General features: G+C 37.8%; 1 protein-coding gene across 3 annotated transcripts in view; it reads right to left on the reverse strand.

Annotated features, from left to right (window-relative positions):
• NLRC4 (NLR family CARD domain containing 4) overlaps positions 1 to 22,446 on the reverse strand; it is a 142,704-nt gene extending 120,258 nt beyond the window's left edge. For 2 of the 3 annotated variants that reach the window (XM_039352339.1, XM_039352337.1), the window contains exons 1-7: positions 13,573 to 18,194; positions 11,906 to 12,255; positions 9,459 to 11,438; positions 8,107 to 8,199; positions 7,298 to 7,468; positions 5,681 to 5,773; positions 4,244 to 4,408 (exon numbers count right to left, since the gene is read on the reverse strand). In XM_039352339.1, coding sequence (XP_039208273.1) covers positions 4,244 to 4,408; positions 5,681 to 5,773; positions 7,298 to 7,468; positions 8,107 to 8,199; positions 9,459 to 11,438; positions 11,906 to 12,167 — 2,764 coding nt within the window. In that variant the 5' untranslated portion in view covers positions 12,168 to 12,255; positions 13,573 to 18,194. Of the gene's footprint in view, positions 1 to 4,243; positions 4,409 to 5,680; positions 5,774 to 7,297; positions 7,469 to 8,106; positions 8,200 to 9,458; positions 11,439 to 11,905; positions 12,256 to 13,572; positions 18,195 to 22,332 lie in introns of those variants that run through there. The other variant, XM_039352338.1, reaches the window with a different exon arrangement.
• Between the last annotated feature and the right edge of the window lie 29 nt (positions 22,447 to 22,475).

Genomic DNA, 22,475 nt, shown 5'->3' on the forward strand with positions numbered 1-22,475 from the left:
AATTGTGTGTGGACTTAATCATACGTATATAAATGAATGTTCAAAAACGGCCTATGCTGAATCTTAATATCAAGGAGAATACAAAGATAATGCTTTATATCTCAAAATCAAATCAATTAGTATTTAAGGTTGAAGGATCCTATGTGAGTTTTCTCAAGAGCAAGAATCTAACCTCATCAAGGATTTGGGAAGCAGCTTGTATAGCCATAACAGAGAGGAGATTTATGTACTGGAACTATTTAGGGATAGGCAAAATTTATCCAACTACATGAGGTTTTTGTTATGATTGATTGTAGAATGTTATTTTTATCTGAGCTGGCTGACATGTATGTTGCTGCTTTATTGTTTTATTGTATTTTGTTATACTTCTAGGGTTGCTACGCAAGATAGATGGCTATTCAAATTAAAATAATAATTTCTGCCAGGAGAAGAGTCAAAATATATCCTTCTGCATGCGCCTGTGGAAGGCAAGTGTGATCAGAAGGCCATGTGGTGCTAAACATTAGAGCCAATATATATAGACCTCTAACAAAGGGCTTTTCAATCTTTTCACCCATTGTACCACTTTTAGGCTATGGCAATATCCGAGTACCATCAGTCGCCTAGTAAGGTGCCAAAAACGTGATGACAAAAAAAAAAAAAAGGAAAATAGTGATGAAGTACAAGTAGTCCTTGACTTACAACAATTCGCTTAGTGACTGTTTGAAATTACAATGGCACTGAAAAAGTGCCCCCCCAAGCCACAGCCAAGTAAGACACCTGCCTGCCCACCCGGCGGTGCTCTCCCTCCTATTTGAGGTTTTCATTGTTGTGAACATTTCTGTTGAGGTTTGGCAGCAGGGGCGGGGTGGGGTGTTTTTGCTTTTTATTCCCCCCATCTGCTGGGTGGTTGCAGCAGGTTTTGGTCACTTCACATGACCCTGGGACACTCTAACCGTCATAAATATGAATCAGTTGCCAAGCATCTGAATGTAAATCACAAGACCCTGCAGATGCTGCAACATTCCAGCTGATCGGTGCTTCTTCTGGGCTCAACAGAAGCGCCAGGATCAGCACCGAGCTCCACCTGGAGTCTGGCGCTGATCCTGATGCTTCCACTGAGCCCTGACATTCCTGAAGAAGCACTGATCCTGGCACTTCCACTGAGCCCTGACAGCCCTTGCAGCTCCAGCCATCTCTCGCTCAGGATTGTGTGGTGCTGCCACTGGTTCAGCTCATTCCCCTCCCCCACTACCACTTTTCCGGGATGGTCGCATACCACCTGCCAGGTGCCAATGTACCACAGGTGGCACCCATACCCTGCTCTAACATACCCAGACTTTTAGAAAACATACAGTGTAAAACAACAGAATGTTTTCTTCCAAGATGCTTCCATAAAATTATGAATCATGTGGCAATCTAGATAGTTTAGACTGTGTGTCCCAAGGAGGCCTATCATTGTATTTGGAATGGGACAACTCGCCACGGCCCACTTGCTGTGGGACAACTCACCACAGCCAACTTGCTGAGGGACATTTCACCACAGGACAATTTAATAATTCAATTTAATTATTTAAAATAAATAAAACATTATTTTAATTTTTATCATTCACTTTTCATTCTGTCCCTCCTTCCTTCAATGTTTCTATTCCACCATTTCTTTGATACTAGTGTAACTCTTGTCCTGCAGCGAGTTGTCCCACGGCCATGGTTTGTCCCACAGTGAGTTGGCCCTGGCGAATTAATCACAGACCTCATTGTATTGCTAAACTACTGAAACACAGTTCTGTTTTTTCCATGTACCAAGTATGAATATTAATATTTTGACTGTATTTTCACTCAATTTATTTAAAATATATTTTGTTTAAATATAGTTTAACATTACAATTATATAAAAAATTGTCTTGTGCCATAACCCCTTTCTATCAAATGCCATCTACAAATAGAAATAATTTTACACGAATTCACCTGGTAAACCAATAATGCAGCAGGAAAAACCTTCTGTTTTAGGTCATGCCTATATATATATTGAGGGCAATAGAAGAAGGGGACGACAGAGAATGAGATGGCTGGATGGAGTCACTGAAGCAGTAGGTGTGAATTTAAATGGACTCCAGAAGATGGTAGAGGACAGGAAGACCTGGAGGAACGTTGTCCATGGGGTCGCGATGGGTCGGACACGACTTCGCAATTAACAACAACAACAATATATATATATATATATATATATATATATATATATATATATATATATAAAATATATGTGTGTGTGTGTGTGTGTGTGTGTGTTTTCTGAGGTTTTCGCGGGTGTTTGTATGTAGGTCTTCGGGTTTTCGGGTTTTCTCCCATGTAAAATTGGAAGTGTCTTGGCGACGTTTCGACGAAGTCTCATTCGTCATCTTCAGGCTGGTGCTTTCGGCTTCGTGCTTCTAGGAGCAATGTGTGATTGCAGCTGTTTTCTCCTTTTAACTGCCAGTGGGGGTATGAACTGATTGGATGAGAGCTTGGCTGTGCTCTGATTGGCTGGGGGGTTGGCTGTGCTCTGATTGGCTGGGGGAATGTTCTGTTTGGGTGGGGGCTTTGTTGTGCTCAGGTTAGTCTGAGTTGCAGGGGGGTTTAAAATGGTGAACTGCATTGCTATTTTTTGGCTTCGTGTTCGTGGTCGTGCCTCATCTTCATGGTGGGTGTCAGTTTGCTTCATGTATGGATTGGAGGGGTTTAAAGTGGCTAATGATGCAGCTGTGGTCTGGCTTCTGGTTTGTGGTCGTGCCTCATCATCGGTGTGGCTTTGGGTTTGCTTTTTGCGTGGATGTGTGGTGGTGACATCCTGTGTGGTTTTTGTGAGTGTGGGTCTGGTGTCATTTTTTGTTTTAGGGAGTCGTTTGTCAATAAGGGCGGGTTTCCAAATGGCTGATAGGCGGGAGGTATCATCTCATTTGTTCATGCTGTGTGGCGTTTTTCTATCTCGATGGCTTCTCTGATTATTCTGTTATTAAAATGTTCAGTTTTGGCGATAGTTCTGGTCTTTTTAAAGTCAATTTCATGTTCTGTGATTTTAAGGTGTTGGACCAGGGAAGAAGTTGGTTCCTCTTTTTTGACTGAGTTCTTATGTTCTTCAATGCGTGCACACCTTAAAATCACAGGACATGAAATTGATTTTAAAAGGCCACTTTAAACCCCTGCAATCCATACATGAAGCAAACTGACACCCACCATGAAGATGAGGCATGACCACGAACGCGAAGCCAAAAAATAGCAATGCAGTTCACCATTTTAACCCCCCCTGCAACTCAGACTAACCTGAGCACAACAAAGCCCCCACCCAAACAGAACACTCCCCCAGCCAATCAGAGCACAGCCAACCCCCCCAGCCAATAAGAGCCACAGCCAAGCTCCTAACCAATCAGAACACACTTCCATCCAATCAGAACACAGCCAAGCTCTCATCCAATCAGTTCATACCCCCACTGGCAGTTAAAAGGAGGAAACAGCTACAATCACACATTGCTCCTAGAAGCACGAAGCCAAAAGCACCAGCCTGAAGATGACGAATGAGACTTCGTCGAAACGTCGCCAAGACACTTCCAATTTTACATGGGAGAAAACCCGAATAATATATATATACATACATACATACATACACACACATACATACATGCATACACACACACACACACACACACAACATCTGCAAAAATCAGCTAAGGTATTTGAGGGAGTGCCTCAATCAGATCTGTCCATCAGATCTGGCAGAAACGACATGTGGTAGGTTCTGTGTACAAAGGAATCTGAAAGGAGCCAGGAAGAGACCCCATTCTGCCGCAGTGCCCATCCTCAAGAACATCATCCGTCCTGAGGTGAGATTAAGCCCTGATCCTGTTGGCCTTCCAGAGGAGTCTGACAACATGGCTTTGTCATCTTGGCCTGGGATCTGGTGATGTAGAGTACCTGATAAATAGTTGTGCTTTCGGGAAAATGAATAGCGCTTTCCCACAGATTGTTTTAATGGTCTTAATATTTTCATTATTTTAAGTGTTTTTAATAAATTTTGCCATTATTTTTTGGTTGTGCTTGAATTATTTTTTTTGATTGTTTATAAGCCACCCAGAGCCACAGCAGTGACATGGTTATATTTATTATATATGAACAAATAACCCTTACACAGGTTCAGAGCAATTGCTTAGACTCAGCATGCTGACACATTTGAGTCCTTCACTCTTGTTTTCATGTCTCTCTTTTAATAAATACTGCAAAATATACTTACTCAGAATTCTGGCGTCAGAGTTGGTAGTTTGCCATTTCCTTAGCCCAAGTTTGGTCAACTGTGGCATACTCTTTAACTCCTCTAACTTAACAAGGCAATCATTCACTTCATCCACCCAAGGGAACATCAGAATCCTCATGTTTGGTAGGACATTTAAGCTTTCAACTAAAGAAAAAATAAATTCACCTTTACTTCTGATTATTGTTTTCCCTCTGTTTTTTTCCAGGATGCTTTTCTAATCTCCCAATGTACCCTGCAATCAATCTGGGGATTAACCAAATCAGACTTAGTTTAACTCTACAGGGATCAGCAAATTCAACTAGAAGCTGCCATCTACTATGACATCGATTAAAACACAGTCTGCAAATAAGTATTAAAGAGATATAAGCAATGCATAAATAATATGCTATATTTCAAAGAAATCACCTGCTCAAAATATGAATCATGATTTTATTCCCATTTTTTGCTGTAAAGTGTTCCCACATTCCTATTATATGATTTTTCACCAGGCCATTTAGCTCACAAAATTTGTTCTAGGTTTATTTGTCTGCAACTCTCAATCCAGCCTTCCCTATCATTACCCCATTTCTGAAATGCATTCTGTTGAATTACTTTATAGAAAATGACCTTATTTAATGATTATTATTATATATTTTATAGAATTTTATTCAATACTAGTGAATGTTTATTACTCTTTTAGGTTTGTATTGTTAGATAGGACAAGCTATCATATATAAAAGCAGCCAGAAAACTTCACTCATCCATATGCTAATGATTTTATCTAGCTGGTAATGAAATGTTCACAGGAAGAAAAATAAGCTCAGAGAATAACAAGAATCCAACAATTTAGCTTTGAACTACATATATTTTCCATTCTTGCATATTTTGCTTTTCAATCCAAGGCCCAAATTAAGACAGAGATTTGTTAGAATATAGCAATAGCACTTATATCAGTGGTTCTCAACCTTTCTAATGGCGTGACCCCATAATACAGTTCCCCATGTTGTGGTGACCCCCAAGTGGGTGTGGCCACCAATAAGAGGGAGTAGGACAGCTAGGGAAAAGGGAAAAAAATGGCGGACAGTGTGGTTTGGCGACCCCCGTGAAATGGTCATTTGACCCCAAATGGGGTCCCGACCCACAGGTTGAGAACCACTGACTTATATACTGCTCCATAGTGCTTTATAACACTCTCTGGGTGGTTTACACTGTCAGCATATTGCCCCTAACAATCTGGATCCTCATTTTAGTGACCTCATAAGGATGGAAAGCTGAGTCCACCCTCAGCTGGTCAGGATCAAACTCCTGGCTGTGGACACAGTTAACCTGCAATATTGCATTCTAATCACTGCACCAACATTGCTCCTCTATCGACCAAGACACCAAAATATAATCTCTGATTGCAACATTTTCCTGAGAGAAAATTATCTTTCTTACCTAATTGACAAAGGGCTTCTTTTCCTCCATTTGCCAAATAATTGTTGGATAAATCAAGAGCAGAAAGTTTGGGTAAATTGCAAATATTCTGAACTATAAAATAAGAAGCACACAGTGAATTAACTTATAGGCATGGGAAAGAGTATGAAATAAGATCATTAATCTGTGCTTTGTTAAAAAGATCACTGTGATAAATTGCTAATAATAACAGCAGTAATAACAGCAGTCAAATTATATGTATTTAATTGTTTTCTGGATTTTACTATTTGTTCAGAATCCAATGGGGTTGAACTAAATTAAATACAAAGGGGTAAAGAAAAAGGTCTGAATCTGGAAGATCTATAGGAAGAAAGACTGAAGATGAAAACAGAGATAAATGTCTGAATGACATAACAAGATACGATTTAGAATCACCCTTTTGAGAAACTGTCTTGAACTGATAGTTCACAGATGGAAGGTTCAGCTAAAAGAGGAATGGTTTTTTTTTGCTTTCCAAATATTGCTGAAATTTTAATTCCCAGAAACCCTGACCAATAAAGCTATTGTTAAAAAGATCCTGAAAGTTACAGTTTAGTAGCATCTGGAGGGTTCCAGAAAAGGGAAGCATTTTCAGATGGTCACCTTGGTTAAAAAGCCTGAGAATGGTAATTTCAACACATAGTGAGGATATCAGATTGAAGAAGGCTGATTTATAGATTGGGAATCATCAGAGTTCAATGTTGAATAGGTTTTTTTGCATGCAGAAAAGCGGCAAGCTCAAGTGGCATTCCCACCATACAGGATCCAATACCAACTAATATGAGCTTGGTCTGACACTTGTAGCAGCTGCCACTAGTGTCTTAGAGTGGGATAAACAGTCTGAACTGCATAATGTTTATAAGGTTATTCTATTTTGAAATACTGTTCTTGTTCTACAGTGTAGCTTCCCTCAACCTAACGGTACTATCCTTTTTCAAAATTCACAATCAACAAGGCCGTTAACATCTAGACTACAGAGTAATAGTTTGGGGGGGGGGAGAGAAAGATCTGTTCTAAAATTTTAAACAATACTATTTAGAATATGATTTGTTTTAGAAGTTTGGTATACCCCCAAGAATGCTGTTATTACTGGGTAACTTACAAATAGAATAAGGGGATTAAAATAACCAAAACATCTTTTTTCTTTTTTTTTCTTTTCTTTTTTTTATTATTAAATTTTGTTATTATTAACCCTGTATTCTGCTCTGGGAAGTGAAGGGAGGGGGGTTGGGGGTGGGAGGGAGGGTAAGAGGGGGGCTAAGTGTAGTATAGATAATGGTTGTTTATAGGAGTGCGGCCCGGGCACTCCCCTTATGCTGCATTCATGGGTTTGATAGGGATGAGAGGAGAGAAGGTGTAGAGAGGAAGTAGGGTATCGAGAGAAGAGGGGGAGGGGAAAAGAGTAGGAGGGGAGGAGAGAAAGAGGAGGGAAGTAGGGAATATTTTAAGAAAGGGTGGACGCAGTCTGGGGGAATGGGCGGGTCGCACCAATGGTTATGAATTTATCTTATTTTAAAATTGTATTGTATTTTTATAATGTTTAATTGGAAAAAATAAAAATTTTCAATAAAAAAAAAATAACCAAAACATGGACTTTACCTAGAATTTCTACAGCAGTCCCCGAAATGCAGCAGTTAACTAAATAAATTTCTTCCAGTTCTTGAAGATATAAGGATATTGATTTTACTATACTTATCATTCCATTTCCAACATGTGTAAGCTCTTTCAACTGCAAGGAATTCAATTTTTTCAAATTCTTTAATCCTTCAGCTATAAACAAATTGAGAAAAAAAAGTTTTACTCTATTACAACTTGCATATCCATAACACTATAGTATTCCCTTTTTGAAATAAGCAACATTCTGCAAAGTGCAGAAAAGTAAAAGAAAGGAAAAACATGATGTACCATAAGAAACAATGGTATATTGTTGGTGCCATATGCAGCCTTCCTTTTTAATTATTAACTAGTATTGTTCAATATGGTGAACATTTTGCTAGTATACCTCAAGGCAACCACCATCCAATTTTATCTCAAACATGCATTTCTAAGGAAGTGGGGTGTCTAATTTAAGGACTGACTTGCAAACCAATCCAGTATACGCTCCCCATATCCTGCTAAGCAGGAGAAAGCTGCAGTGTATTGACAATCACTCAGGATGCTTTAATCTGTTTTTTTTTTCAGATTAAAATTACTTGACTGGTTACATACATGGTAAAATATTCAGCTTCGTATTTATACTAAATTTAATATTTAAAATTAAAACATGCAATCTAACAACAGGATAAAATGAAGGAAGAAAAAACAAATGGGGGGGATACAAAATATGGGTTAGATGTTATGAAACATACATTAAATAAATTTCAACAAAACTCTATAGGATACTTTGTGGGTTCACTCACTAAAGTTACCTAATTTGTCAGCAGTGTTCTCATTCATCTGGACATTATCAAATATAATTTTTTCCACATTAGTAAGAGTAGATATTCCATCAAGAAGGCCCCCTAAGAAAAGAACATTTGGTTTAAAAAACTCATAATGATATATTGATGGATGGAATTGGATGGATGAATTGGCAGACAGAGAAACAGACAGCAATCTTAGACAGAAAAGAGCCTAACTTCCACCCCACTGTCATATACTTCTCCTTTCTCTATCCTACATCCAAATACTTCTCTATCCTTCACATATCTTCAAGAAACCTGAGAGTGATATATACAAGAGAAAATAAAAGGAGGAGATTTTGAATAAGCAGACATGTTTTCTTCCTTCCTTAAGCATTGCTCAATATCAGCGTAGCGGTTAAAATTGGTTAAGCTTTATCACAGTTTCCCGAGGGGTATTTTCCAAAGCACCAAAAGGCAAGACAAGAAACAATAGTTGGAAACTAACCAAGGAGAGAAGCCACCTAGAATTAAGGAGAAATTTCCTAATGGTGAGAGCAATCAACCAATGGAATAGCTTGCCTTCAGAAGTTGTAGAAACTCAATTAGTGGAGGTTTTCAAGAAGAGACTGGACAACCATTTGTCTGAAATGGTATAGGGCAATGATGGCAAACCTTTTAGAGACCTAGTGCCCCCAAACCATCCCACCCCTGCCCTGCCTGCCATCCCGTGTCCCGCCTGCCTACAGGGCCAACCACCGCCTCCACGGCCCGCCGCAGATCACCCAGATGGCCCAGCAGTGTCATGGTGGCCACCCACGCCCTGCAGCATCATCTGTGCATGACGGAGCACGAGGGTGCAGTCTTGTCCCCGCTATCCGGCTGCCATGTGCTGTGCTGCTGTGCTGCTCTGCACAGGCAGCGCCCGGGGGCAACTCTCCTCTGGGGGGCTGCTGATGAGGAGGGGGCCATGGGGGAGGCAAGGCTGGGGCAATGGCACATGTGCCCACAGAGAGGGCTCTGAGTGATGCCATAGGTTTGCCACCACTTGTATAGGGTCTCCTGTTCAAACAGGGAGTTAGACTAGAAGACCTCTGAGGTCCCTTCGAGTTCTATTATTCTACATTCTATGTTCTAATCTAAGATGACTGAGGGTGAAGGTGAAGGATAGGAAGTAGTGGTAGGAATAGCGAATTTCATGTTGATACAGCTTTCTGTCAATTCAAATCAAGTTAGATAGCACTATAATCCAGCCCATGGAACAGAAATATAAGGGTCTATAAAGGGCCTTTTGCATGGAGGTCTGGAAACTCCCTAAGTAATATACAGTATCTGAATCACAGTAAACATGTTATTTGTCAATATTATTGTTCACATACCATGCTGGTTTTCACTTTGCAGGTCTTTTATCTTTATAGTTTTCAGTACCATCATTTTGGTTATCTGTTGTTCATCTTCCATGCTAAGAGGTGTGGACTCTACAATAAGATCCTGCAGATTTGTACAGCTATTGAGGACTTCCCTCAACTTTCCTGTGAGGCCAGCACATTTGTTGATGATCAGTCTCAGACTTGAGGCAGAGCAGCATATTTTTTCCAGATACTTAACATCACCCTTTTCTAATTGATTGAAATCTTTTAATGTAATTTCTAAACCTCTGAGCTTTCGAACCCAATTGAAGAATAAGGACACTGCCTTTTCGGGGATAACAGTTTTCCATGCTGTCCTTGTAGCTGATGAATTACCAAAAAAGTCTAATTTGATGACTTCTAACATACTTACACAGTTAGAAAAGTAGTCAAAAAACCCACAGACATAGGTGGGAATGCTCTGGGTATTGATGTACAATTTTTTATCATAGAAGAATTCCTCAAACTCCTCCTTTACAGTTGTTTCAGAGATGCTTTCATAAAGGAATCTAATAGCACACTCCACAAATGAATTTTCCCGAGTTGCTATTAACCCTTGCTCTTCTTCAGCAATTCGTTCGTATTTCGTGAGTTCTTCTGGAAATAAATCACGAGCCAAAGGCAATCCAAAAAGACTGCCCTGCTGATGAATGGCTGATAAATGCCTGATAATTTTTCTGGTGGCTTCAGAAGACGATCCACAGGTATACAGAAGTAAACTGTGGTAAGTGGTAATTATATCTGAGAAACTGCTAATCCTTTGGAGATAACTGAACCCTCTGGTTACTTCCTCATCCCTATGGGATCTCAATAGTCTGGAAAGTCTTCTACCTGCAATATATTCTTGGAAAGATTTATGAAAAAACGTATATGCTTCTTTTAGTCTCTGAGCTGTGTACTTGTGCATAAGACCTATAGTTAACAGCACTTTTTCTTTCACGCTTGAGAAATCCTCGGGATGAAAAACAAATTTTTGCTCAAAGATTCCATCCAAAGCTAAATTTCCACAGTGAATTAAGCTGAGCCGAAAATGTTTGTCACTTGTCTCTCTGATCTTGTACTTGTTTTTCTTTACTAGCAAATCGTATAAGGTGGAGAACAGAATGGTTTGTGTATGTGGAGTAAAAGTGGATTCTCCCATTTGGATGGCACAAGCAATAATGACAAATAAAGGGGTCCTCATAAGGTTCTCAAACTGAATCCCTGAATTCTGAAAAGTGGAATCTAAACTCTCCAATTGAGACAGCAGGCCCTCAGCTAATGTGGCTTCCTTCAATACATTTTTAACTAGTTTTTTTGCACTTTCCACTGTTAGATCACCTGTCTCAGCAATCAGTGACCCAAACAGCCTCAGTCTTCGAATTGACTCTGTCCTTGTAGTAACAATAACTGTGTTCTTGAATTTATGACTTTCTTTTATCAGCGCTTCTATTTCTGGGCAGCTCTGAGATTTGAATTCATCATATCCATCTAAAAGGAAAAGGACTTTTTCCGCTAGCAATTCTAATATCTCCATAAAGTCTTCTTTACATATTCTATAGTTCTTCTTAAGAAGCTGCTCACATATGGTCTCATATAGTCCTGCCTCCACCCCACTCAGGCTGATGAAGAAGACAAGCTTGAACGGCATCAGAGAAGGATGATCTTCACTAGCCCAGAGTAAAGCAATTTTTTTGAGAAGAGTCGTTTTTCCTTTTCCAGCCTCCCCCTCTATGACACAGGGACTTTCCAGTTCATCTAAAAGGGCATTTAAAGTCATTTGCACCAATCGGGAATTATGGATATCTTTCTTCCAAAGCAAGATATCTGTATAGGTATTCTTCAAATTAAAGATGATATCAATTTCTCCACCTAGTGGATGAAAACGTTCAAAGGATGGATTCCTATATAAGCTAGCTAAATCCTGAGCCAAGCAATTGACATCCTGTTGTGTAACTTGCCCATCTGTATCTAAAAGAAAAGAAAAAGATCTGAATGCAATGTTACTAAAGGATATGATTTAATTGATATACTATTACAATGCAGACTAAATGAGTTCAGACAGAGGCAACCTACAATTTATACTAGATTTTAATTAGAGCTATTGTATAATCTGAGCTGTAAAAACCTTGATAAATGGAAAACTTTTTAATATTCTGCTGCCATTTAGGAATTATCTGGATTTTTGAAGCTCAGATTTTAGCTGTTTTGGAGCCCACTTCAGGGGCTAGTTCTAACTTTCAAAAGCTTTCTCTGGTGCGGAACAGGATTCTTGAAAATTACTTTCTCCCGACACCACTTCTATCTTAAGCAAAATAAAAAAGGCTAATTTGTACTTAATAAAGCAACTAAAGTTGAAAAATTAGCAATCTTAATAAAGATAATTATAAGAATATCTATAATGATATTTAATATAAATTAATTGGATATCTACTCACGGGATCCCTGTAGTTTCTTAAACAGGAAAAAATCTATTTTCTCCAGTGATGTCACCAAAATATCACAGGCTTTGTCACCTTTTTCCAAAATGGAACATATCAATTTTCTTGACGCATCCTGATTTACTTTTTGGCACATGATACTATCTTTTTCTTCACATGACAAAACAGATTTTGCAAAAAGACAATCTACAATTTTCATGATAGTTGTCCTCTTCATTGTTTGAATAAGCTGTTCACGGTTATTCTCCAAAAAATCCATTGGTGAGATCAGATGGTTCTTTGAGTCTGAATTTAATCAAGTCTAGTAGTGCACTGAATGATGAAGGCTACCTTGGTTTGACTGCAGTCTGAAAGTTCAAAATACAGCAACAGAAATGGTTGGTAAGCCTAGAGCAGTGTTTCTCAACCTTGACAATTTTAAGGCATGTGGACTTCAACTCCCAGAATTCCACAGCCAGCAATGCTGGCTGTGGAATTCTGGGAGTTGAAGTCCACATGCCTTAAAATTGTCAAGGTTGAGAAACACTGGCCTAGAGGAAATGCATGGATTTTAATAATAAAACATAAACTTCACAAATACACACAGACTGAATTATTCCCATGCTATAAAAACTGGGGTTTGGGGTTTTGCTTTGTTTTAAAAAAAATCTTTTTCCAAGTTATACATTCTGCATAGAATCTTCTTGGATAAATAAAGACATTTGTTTTCTATATGGGATGGGAAATGTGAATGGTGGATTAATATATCCATATCTACCACATTTATTTCCCTTTCTAGTATGCAGAAGTCCACAGCAAACTGTCAAAAAGGTTGAATCCACCAAAACCATCTCCTAGTGCAAGCTGTTCCAGTGTGGTTTGTTTTGATATGTGACTGTCCTTAAGAAAGGCCAATTCCTTAAACTCTCTTACAACGATGAACATTGTAAAGGAATACATTTCTTGGGAAACACCCAAAAAATTTTTAACAACCAACTCGACCCTTTTGACAAGAAGATATGCTTAAAGCAGCAAGTGTGCAGTTCTGTTAATTGGTAGCAAACTACCAAATATATATTATATTTTTTTAAACTATAAGACAACATATAGATTTTCAGTGTCCTGCATCAAAATATTTTGAGCCATCTCTACACTCCACAATTCTACACTTGCAGTTGGCTCACACTCATGACATAGAGCTGGCACCAACACTTTGTACCTTTAAGCAGCAATTGGGAGTAACTCAATTAAACAAGAAGGCAGAAAACAACCATAACTTTGTCAGGGAGCTCTTCATCACTGTATTTCACCTGTAAAGTTCATTTGTACAGTTCAGTTTCATCAAATGTATTAAGACTCTGGAGCAGTGGCCATGTTCTCTCTCCCCCTCCCCCCATACCCCAATAAAGAAAAGCATTTTGATCATATGAAAAATCTAGTTCATGGAAGGAACCCCAGGAATCCTGAATTGGAGCTGCAGGAGCTGGATCTTGAGGAGAGGATTAATGGATAGATTCGGAGCTGCTTCTAGTAAAGAAATGTTCCCCACACCACTTCCTTCCTTCCATTCACAAATGTAAGTAGAAACCATCCCCAAAGAATTCCCATCTCTACGTTTGTTCAACAATACTAATCTAAAACAATGTCTGAAATGTTCAAAGTATATCAAGCAAAAAGAAACATACTTGTTTTGAGACAGCTATTCGGAAAATATTACCAACTGATAGCAGTTTTAAGTTCCTTCTCACGCCCAGTTGTTGAACTTTGACATTTGTTTCACTTAGCTCACAGAATACTAACAACGCTTCCGGTTTTCAGAAGAGGGTGTTGCAGAAAAGGGTAGTGCTTACAGAAGGGAACACTGTCATTCAAAGGCAGCCCTCCACAACATTCATTACAAATGCTCTGACAAAGAAGCAAGTGCATGGATAACGTAGGTCAGGCCCAGGTGCTCTAGGTATGATTTCAGCTGAAGTATAAACCTGAGCAGGTGTAAATGTTCTTAAGTTTTTGCCCACAGAATTTCAAAGCCCTTTTTAAAAGTGAACTAAAGTTGTCACTTCTCCCTTACAACATTGCAACATCTTCCTGTACACCATCTTCTTGTGCACCAGAGAAAAATGTTTTAAAACCAAATTAAAATTCCTCTAGATTTGCATATGAATCCATTATTGCGAAACAAAAGACCTAGTTCAAACAGGTTAAGAGAATACGCTTTTACAGAGCTACATTCTAGTTGCTGGAATGTACTAATTTATGAGTGTAAAACTTTTTGCTAAATATAAATTAGCTAGCTAAACTCAGAAATTAAACATCTGTGATCAGGATATTAAAGATGGAATGGAAACACCTACATGGGTCAAGAATAATAAAAACAGGATGAAACCTAAAAAATCAACAACTCATATATGTCCCTGGGCAAAAGACTCTTAATAAGAACAATAAGATCTTCTTACACAATTGACCACAACCTCCCCATTACTTAGAAAACCTAAAGAAATATCGTACCTCTGGAAAGTATTATGTTGTCATCTGCTATGTGTTAGGCTGTAATAAGAGTCAGCTTGGATTATATCAAAGACTTAGAAGAAGGTAAAAGTTAGACATCAATTGCCAGCACTCCCCATTGCCATATTTGGACATCAATAGCCAATGGCAAGAGGTGGTGAGAGCTATAATACTAAAACATTTGGTGAATTGGTCCACCATTCTATTCCTACAGTGATTAACCAACACCTATAAGAAGCATCCAGTAGGTCATAAGGTCAGTAGCACCATCTTGCTCATATATCCCACCAGATCTTTCTTCCTTAATTTGTCCAGCCAGCCTAGCGATAAACAACATTTCAACAGTAATGTATTGTTAGCTATGAATTCTGGATAAAGAACTAATAAGGTAAAAATGTCTCCTGAACAAGACTCAACCCAGCTAAGCATGCAAGATTGTGCTTCCATCATCCAAATGGATGATTCCAAATGGATCTGAGTGACTTTATTCCAGATGCCTAAATTATTCTTCACAGAGCCTCTTCAAACGTTCTTGTAGCCTGTTCTCTGCAGCAATGAATGGGCACCTTATAAAGGGCTGCTGGACAGCTAATTGTGGTTATGATAACAGCAGAAAAAATACTCACATTTTGTTGCTTTTTTTGCCACAATGGGTTCTTATCTGTAGGAAGCCTGTAGTAAAGGTTTTACTCTTTATCTTTCTCCATTGTCACTCTTAGCATCTCTTCTGCTATTTCATCTCCTGGAGCTTCTCAGAAAACCAAGAAACACCCAGGATGGACTACAGTCAGAGGCTATATAGAAACAATCCAATCTAAATCCATGCCTATTTTAGAGTGCAACAAAGGACTCAATTGAACTGTCTGCTGAAAACTCAAAAAAAAACCGCTAAGCAATTTCTGGAACCCATCCTTCTAAAACCCTTCTGGAACCCTAACCAGTCAAGTAAAAGCAATCACAGAGTGACCCACCCATAGCAAGGACTTTGATTACCAGCTCACAACGCAACTATTTGTTAGGCCCAAGTTGAAAGATGACAGTGAAATCCAATTGAGCCCAATCATTTATTTGCTTACAGCTAATGGACAGAATCTTGCCGAACTAAAGCTATATCCATCCATACTAATAGATACATCTTGAGAAATTCTAGGATGTGGCTACCGTAAACATCTCCTTCCCCCTTCCTCTTAGTTCAAGACTGCACAGACTTTTAAATTTGGGTTTCTCTTTAGAATGTACTGCCTCCACCTTGAAAAAGCTCTGTGCTGCCAAAATTCCATGCATGGCTTCTCCAGGTGCATATTCTATCACACTACCCCAAGACAGAAACCAGACCAATATGCAATCTCCAATGCTCAAGTCAAGAATTGTCATGAATTCTTGAGCTGCTCCAAATTCTACAGTTTGAAGTCACCAATAACTAGCTTTGGCAGCTGTACCACCACCAAGGTGACAAAATCTAGGCAAGAATTCTGCTGTGCAGGATAGTAGTTAACAGTTGAAGGGCTCTATGGAGTCCAACTTCAACCAGAGGGTTTCACAGCAGGGTGTCTGTGGAGCTGTACTCTGAAATCTATCTAGGTTTCCTTAGTGACAATTGCTTCCACAACTCCCCACATGCCCTAAGACTGTGACTGATAGAACATTTATTTGCATTCTGTTGTATCATGAATTGATTAATTCATGTTGTATTTGATATAAAAAAAAGAACTGGATTCTTATACCAACACTGTAATGATATATGCTAAAGCTGTCTGACTGCTGAAATCCCATATTTTAGATCTATATTCTAATAAGGTTAGAACCCTGGGAATGATGGCATTTCTGTGAGAAGCAAAATTCAGGGATTGTTTCAAAAGTGAAGGAAAGGGCAAATGAGCTCTAGATTTCACCCAACTCTCAACAAATACATACTATTTCATATGAAGCATTATAAATGTATATCATTTATAGATGAAGTTTTTATTTTATAATTAAGAACAAAACTATTAGTTATTCTTGCTCATAGTGAAAGATGACACTGGTTAAGATTTATTTTTTTTAGCTCACTCATTTTTTATATTTAATTTGGCAAGTCTAGATAGCCAATCTTGAAACATTGTGCTCAAGTGATTTTTAATCTATTTCAATTTTCAGAAAGCCCATTTTGCCCTTGTTTTTGCCCCTGGAATAGCTGTAAACAGCAGCAATGCTATTGACACATCTAGGACAGCACATATGTGAGATAACCGAAGACAGGACTGCTCATTAACAACCATGGATAGCTGATGGTGAATCAATTCCAAGTTATTTTTTTAATCGTAAAATTGCAAGCACATTTTTAAAAATACAGTGCATAGAATAATATGAAAGAATCAATAGAACTACAAAATAAAAGGCACAGCAATATAAAAAGGGAGAACCCAACAATTTATGGTACAGTACAGTAATTTATTACTATAATCTCTGAGACACACTAAACCAAAATAAAATAGAATATCTTACTGGTTAGCAGGATATGAGCACATACATTGGCCTGGTTCATTACATATTCAATCACAAATTGATTGTTTTTAATTAACATACTGTGGGAAGACAAACCAACTCCAGTTCCAAGCTGGGAATAAAACAGAGGCTGCTTTTGAAAGAAGATCTCTTTATTGATAAGCAGAATCAGCAATCATGTGGTTCTGGCACAGTTGACCAACTGGAATTGAGAGTGGGTGGGTTTTTATACCTTCTTGGGCTTTGTATTTTAAATGCCTGTTCCTGTGCAATGTACTTTGACCTGTGCCCTTTTGGTATTCTAATGGCGCTGGGTTAATCCTATTATGTCCTAAAGGTCATGTCCTGCCCTTGGAATCTTTCTTTTTCTAATCCCCTCAGTTCCAGTCCTCTATCTATGGGAGTTGTATCTAAATGCATTTATCTTATGAATAGATTGACCAAGTCTTCCTGAATAGATTACCAAATCTGCATTTCTAAAAGCTGGCCTGTTCAGTTTCTGCCTGGGGCAGGGAGACTGTTTTTGTCTATGATTTTTTTCTCCATTATTCCTTTGGGTAAATATAATATTATGCCTTTTTAATATCACCTCAAATATTTTCTTCTCTAGGAAGGTGGGTGGGTGCTGACTTTCCACAATATGTATACCATATTGTGCTATCTAGGCCCCAGACTCTGGTGTAATGATAAAGTATTGACTAGTATCGGGGAAATCCAGATTCTAATCCACTTTGAATTATGGAAACTCATTGGATGACATTGGGCTACTTGTGTTCTCTCAGCTTGAGTATAAAATGACTGGACTCTCTCACGTTAAATAACCTGGAGCTTCTCGAGAAAGTGTGGGCTATGAATCTAACAAATATCAATAACAATATATTTGTGTTGTTTTTAAAACAGCCCCATATGCATGTTAAAGGATTCTTTTAGCTAATACTGTACTGTTTTCTAGATTTCAAGGAAGAATCTGCATGTTTGAATCTGCATCTTTAGTGGCAGGATTTTTTCTGTTGTTAAAAGTAATTGAAAGGATCTTTCATACTGTGGCCCCTGGTATCTTTGGTGCATTAATGATCTTGATTGATGCATTTCCTGTTTCTGCCTCTTAAGGTTCAAAATTGCTGCAACAGTGAAGGAAAGGCAGTGGGGTAAAAGTAACTTGCCACAACACTCCTCCAATTATATACAAGGCATATGTTGAAGGAAAAGTCTTCATCATGGTTGTCCAAGCTGGGAATAAACAACATGGCGACTGCTTTAGAAAGAAGGTTGCAGTTTATCAAAGAGGAGAGCCAGACAGAAAGATGGCTCTGGAAGAAAAGAGAGTGAGCACATGTAGGGAGTAGATTTTTATATCTTCTTGAGCCTCCTGTGGCATGAACTTTGAGCTGAGTCTGAGTGTGCCTTTCTGGTATTCTGATGGTGGTGGATTAATCCTATTATATCCCAAAGGTCATATCCAGCTTCCCTGAGGCTGGGACTGATGATCTTAGATTTTTGGTGTTGATTCTAGGGATCTTTCTTCCAAATCCCAGTTTCCTGATTCCAGTCTTTCTGACAAGATTATCACATTTGCAATTCTGCAGACTTGGTTTCTATTTGGGACAGAGAGACTTGGGGGCGGGGTTGGTTTCTGCTTTTAAAATCCTTTAGGGAAATATATTCTGCCTTTTAAATATTTCCTTCTCTGGGGGGGCTGACTTCCCACACATATAAGAATGCATGTAAAAGCATCAGAAATACTTGTGACTATTCTTCCTACTTCCTTCTCCCCTCCTTTACTCTTTTCTCTCTCCTCTCCTTTCTTCCCTCTCATCCCTCTTCAGATACAATTCAGGGGTAATGTCTGAGCAACTCCTCTCTCCAAATTTCCATATCTGTATTATATACAATAAGATTAATACTTCTATTTATCTAACCTTCTCGGTATATACTTCTATAAACATTTATACAACCTCCAGTTATTCAATACTGTGTCGCCTGGGTCTCCCTCCTTATCTGCTCCTTCTTCTTCCATCTAAATTGATGTTAACTATCTTTTAACCGTATTCTCTTTTCAGCCAATCATAAAAAGTTCCCCAGATTTCATAGTAGTCTGACTCTGTCTTATCTTTAATTGTCATTGTTAGTCTATTCATTTCTGCACATTCCAGTATTTTCCCAATCACCTCTCCCTCTGGAGGGGCTTTCAGTGCTTTCCAATTTTGTGCAAACACAATCCTGGCTGCCGTAATTACATGAATTATTAAATATGTTTTTTCTTTATTGTATTTCTCTGGTAGAATACCCAACAGGAATATTTCTGGTCTTAGTTCTATACGTTGTTGTATCATCTTTTCTATCTATGTTCTAATTATATTCCAATAAGTTTTAGCTTCTACACACGTCCACCATATATGGTAGAAGGAACCTGGTATCTGATGACATTTCCAACATTTCACAGACCTGTCCTTAAACATTTTAGCTAATCTTTCAGGAGACATGTGCCATCTGTAAAACATTTTGTACATATTTTCTTTATACGCAGTCGCCATTGTCAATTTATAGTTTCTTTCCCTTAATTGCTGCCATCTATCTAATTCAATTGTGTATCCAAGATTCCTTGTCCATTTTATCATTGTCTCTTTCACTTGTTCCTTCTCTAACTCCATATGTAGTAGATAACTGTACATTTTTTTAATCCATTTTTCTTCCGTTCCTGTATTTCATCTAACTCTGTTGTCCCCAAATTTCCCTCCGCCGGCAGACCCTTATGCGGGTCCAAAGTCACCCTGGAGGGTGCGACTTCTGTCGAGGAGGCTCTGCTCGGCTGCTGAGGAGCGGTGGCTCCTTTAGCGGACCGAGCTATCTCTTCGGAGAAGAAGATCGACCAATAAAATGGCCAATCACCCTGCTGTTTCAAACCGCAAGTCAAAGAACATCTAAGCTGTAAGAACCCCCATGGTGAATCCGGGTGAGACCTTTCTTTGTTATTCTCTCTATCCTACTTTGTATTTGGTACCTGAAAGAGCCCTGTTGGAATTACTTTCCCAGCTTGAAAAGGCAGCTTCTAAATTTTTTGGGAAGAAAGGCGTTCTATAAAACTAGAATAAAATTTTAAAGACTAAATTTACTTTTATATTTTTGGGGGTACAGAAAAAAATTTTTTTTTCTTTTCCTTTCCTCTTTTTCTAAGAACTGTACTATCATCCTATGCTGGGAGATTATTTCTTTTTCACATTATACTTTAAAAGATAGAAAAGGGGAAATGGTGTTTGGAAAAGACCTTTTTTAACTCACTGAGGACATCTAGTGGCAAAAATGTAATACTGCAGCTTCTGGTTACTTGGTTTGAAGATAGTTGACCTTCAAAATATTTTGAAGAGGAAAGATAAGCTGGGTAACTGTGGGAACTGTGGGGGATGGATATTGCCTAAACTATATCAAATATAGCCTTCACAAAAAAGAAAAGAGAGACTCTTTTTAACCACCATCAAAATGGAGAAACCTCAGTTACAATTAAACTGTACGCTTATATTGGAAAAGATTTATGAGGCTACTGCAGAAATATGTGCTACAATGAAAAAGTTTACTACAGAACTAAGATCCAGAAATTTCACTTCAAATGTTCAAATGGATGTCCAGGCTACATCTGACTATGATATAAATCAAAATATATTAGAAGAGGAATCAATAGAGATAAAAGAGGAACTTATTCTATCTTACAAACCTTCCATCTGCAACTTTGAGGAACAGAAGAAGCAAAGACTGAGATTTCAAACTACAAAGCAACGATGCTTCAAGGAGGAGAGAAATATATGTCTAATGCAGAGGATGGGATTTTTATTATTTCAAAAGCTACTGCAAGCAACAAAGATAGATCTACTGGTTGAAAGGGAAGCGTCCCTATGGAAATCTGCGTGGCACAGGAAAAAAGCCAGAATTAGACTGAAAAGAGAAATTTAAAATTGTGTAATGGATTAAAAAGCAATGTTGGATTTATGGTTTGTTTTAGGGATTATGATTTTAGAGTTAGAAGCAAGAAAAAATATAAACATATATACATGAGGGTGATTTTTAGAATGGATATTTTAAATAGATTAAGAATATTTTTGGAATAATAGATATTTTTTTAATACACATTTTATTGGGTTTTTTTACATCAAAATGCTCAGGAAAACACTGTGGTGAAAGGGTAACCAATCATAGCCAAAACAAGTCATATATGTATAGCTAAAATTAATACCTTAAAAATTTCCCCCTCTATTTCCCTCACATAATATAACAAATTTAGTTTAATCTATTTCTTCTTAAAATTCAGTCAATCCACAAAATCATCCCTATTACATCTATATAAATCACTCCTGCTTTAAGCTCCACTAATTAATTAACATATTCCAATTAATCTTAAACAAACATATTAATAAGACTTTGGGTATCCCTTCTACAACACATAATATTCCAAGAATAATATTCTAATATTTTCATATATATTCCATCTCTTAATTTAATACATCATTAATTAATACCCTTTCTTCTCTTATCATAGATAAAAATAATAGATATATTTTGACGAAAATTATGTATTGGAAATGTTGATTTTTTAGATTGGGATGGTTTTAATAATTAATGGAGTGTTTTAACCTGGATGATTTTTTTTGTACAATAACATAGATGTGATAAGGTATGACAATCAATTGGATGAAATTTGAAGTTTGTGTAATGAATTGAATTGAATTAAGGTTTAACATTATTTTTTAACTAAGATAGCTATCGTGTAATGGAAAAAAACAAATGAGATTGGTGATAAAAGGAGGGATGAGAGAAATTAAGAATTAGAGTATATCTGGAAGGGATAACTTGTTGATTTAAAGTTAAATTTGATTTTGGTAATTGTAAACTGATAAAGTTTTAAAACAGGTTTAGTAGTAATAGAAATTTAATTTAGACATGGAATTTTTTAAACGTATTATGTTATTCGAGGGAAATAGAGAGGAGACAGTGAATGTATTAAGTTGAGTTGTTTATTTATGTTTTTACTTTTGAATGTCTGATTATCCAAACACCACGGTGTGTCCTGAGTACTTTTCCTTAAAAGTTAAAAAACCAATAAAATATTTTTTTAAAAAAAAGAAATACTTGTGACCAGACAAGGTTTTTGAAAAAGTGTATCTTGATGTAGTTTGAGCTTTGGTTTATCTGAAAACTATTGTCATTTTAGCATGTCAGTACTTGCTCCAACTATTAAATACTTGACCATTGGAACTCCGTGCTGATCTACTACAAATAACTCAGAGATCTAACAATAGATTCAATAGATACATTCTGCCTCCTCAGCATTACAATACTGACTGAGCATTAGTAGATCAGCAGAACAGGCGCTTGCTAAGCAAAAAATAAGCAGAGAAATCCCTATTTTTTACGCAACAAAATAAATGCACAAATGCAAGGAAGTAGCCAATCAGAATTCTAACCGAAGCTTCTTTCGTGGCATCATCATCATCGGCGTGGAAGTTTCATGGAAGACAGTCCAAGATTTACCCCCCCCCCTTTTCTTTCCAGAAGTGACCCCCACCCTTCCATCTTTTTCTTTCTTCCGCCTGCCGTCTCGTACTGA

This window comes from Crotalus tigris, unplaced genomic scaffold (assembly GCF_016545835.1).
Source record: "Crotalus tigris isolate CLP2741 ecotype Arizona unplaced genomic scaffold, ASM1654583v1 scf7180000018420.1175843, whole genome shotgun sequence".
Taxonomy (NCBI): Eukaryota; Metazoa; Chordata; class Lepidosauria; order Squamata; family Viperidae; genus Crotalus; species Crotalus tigris.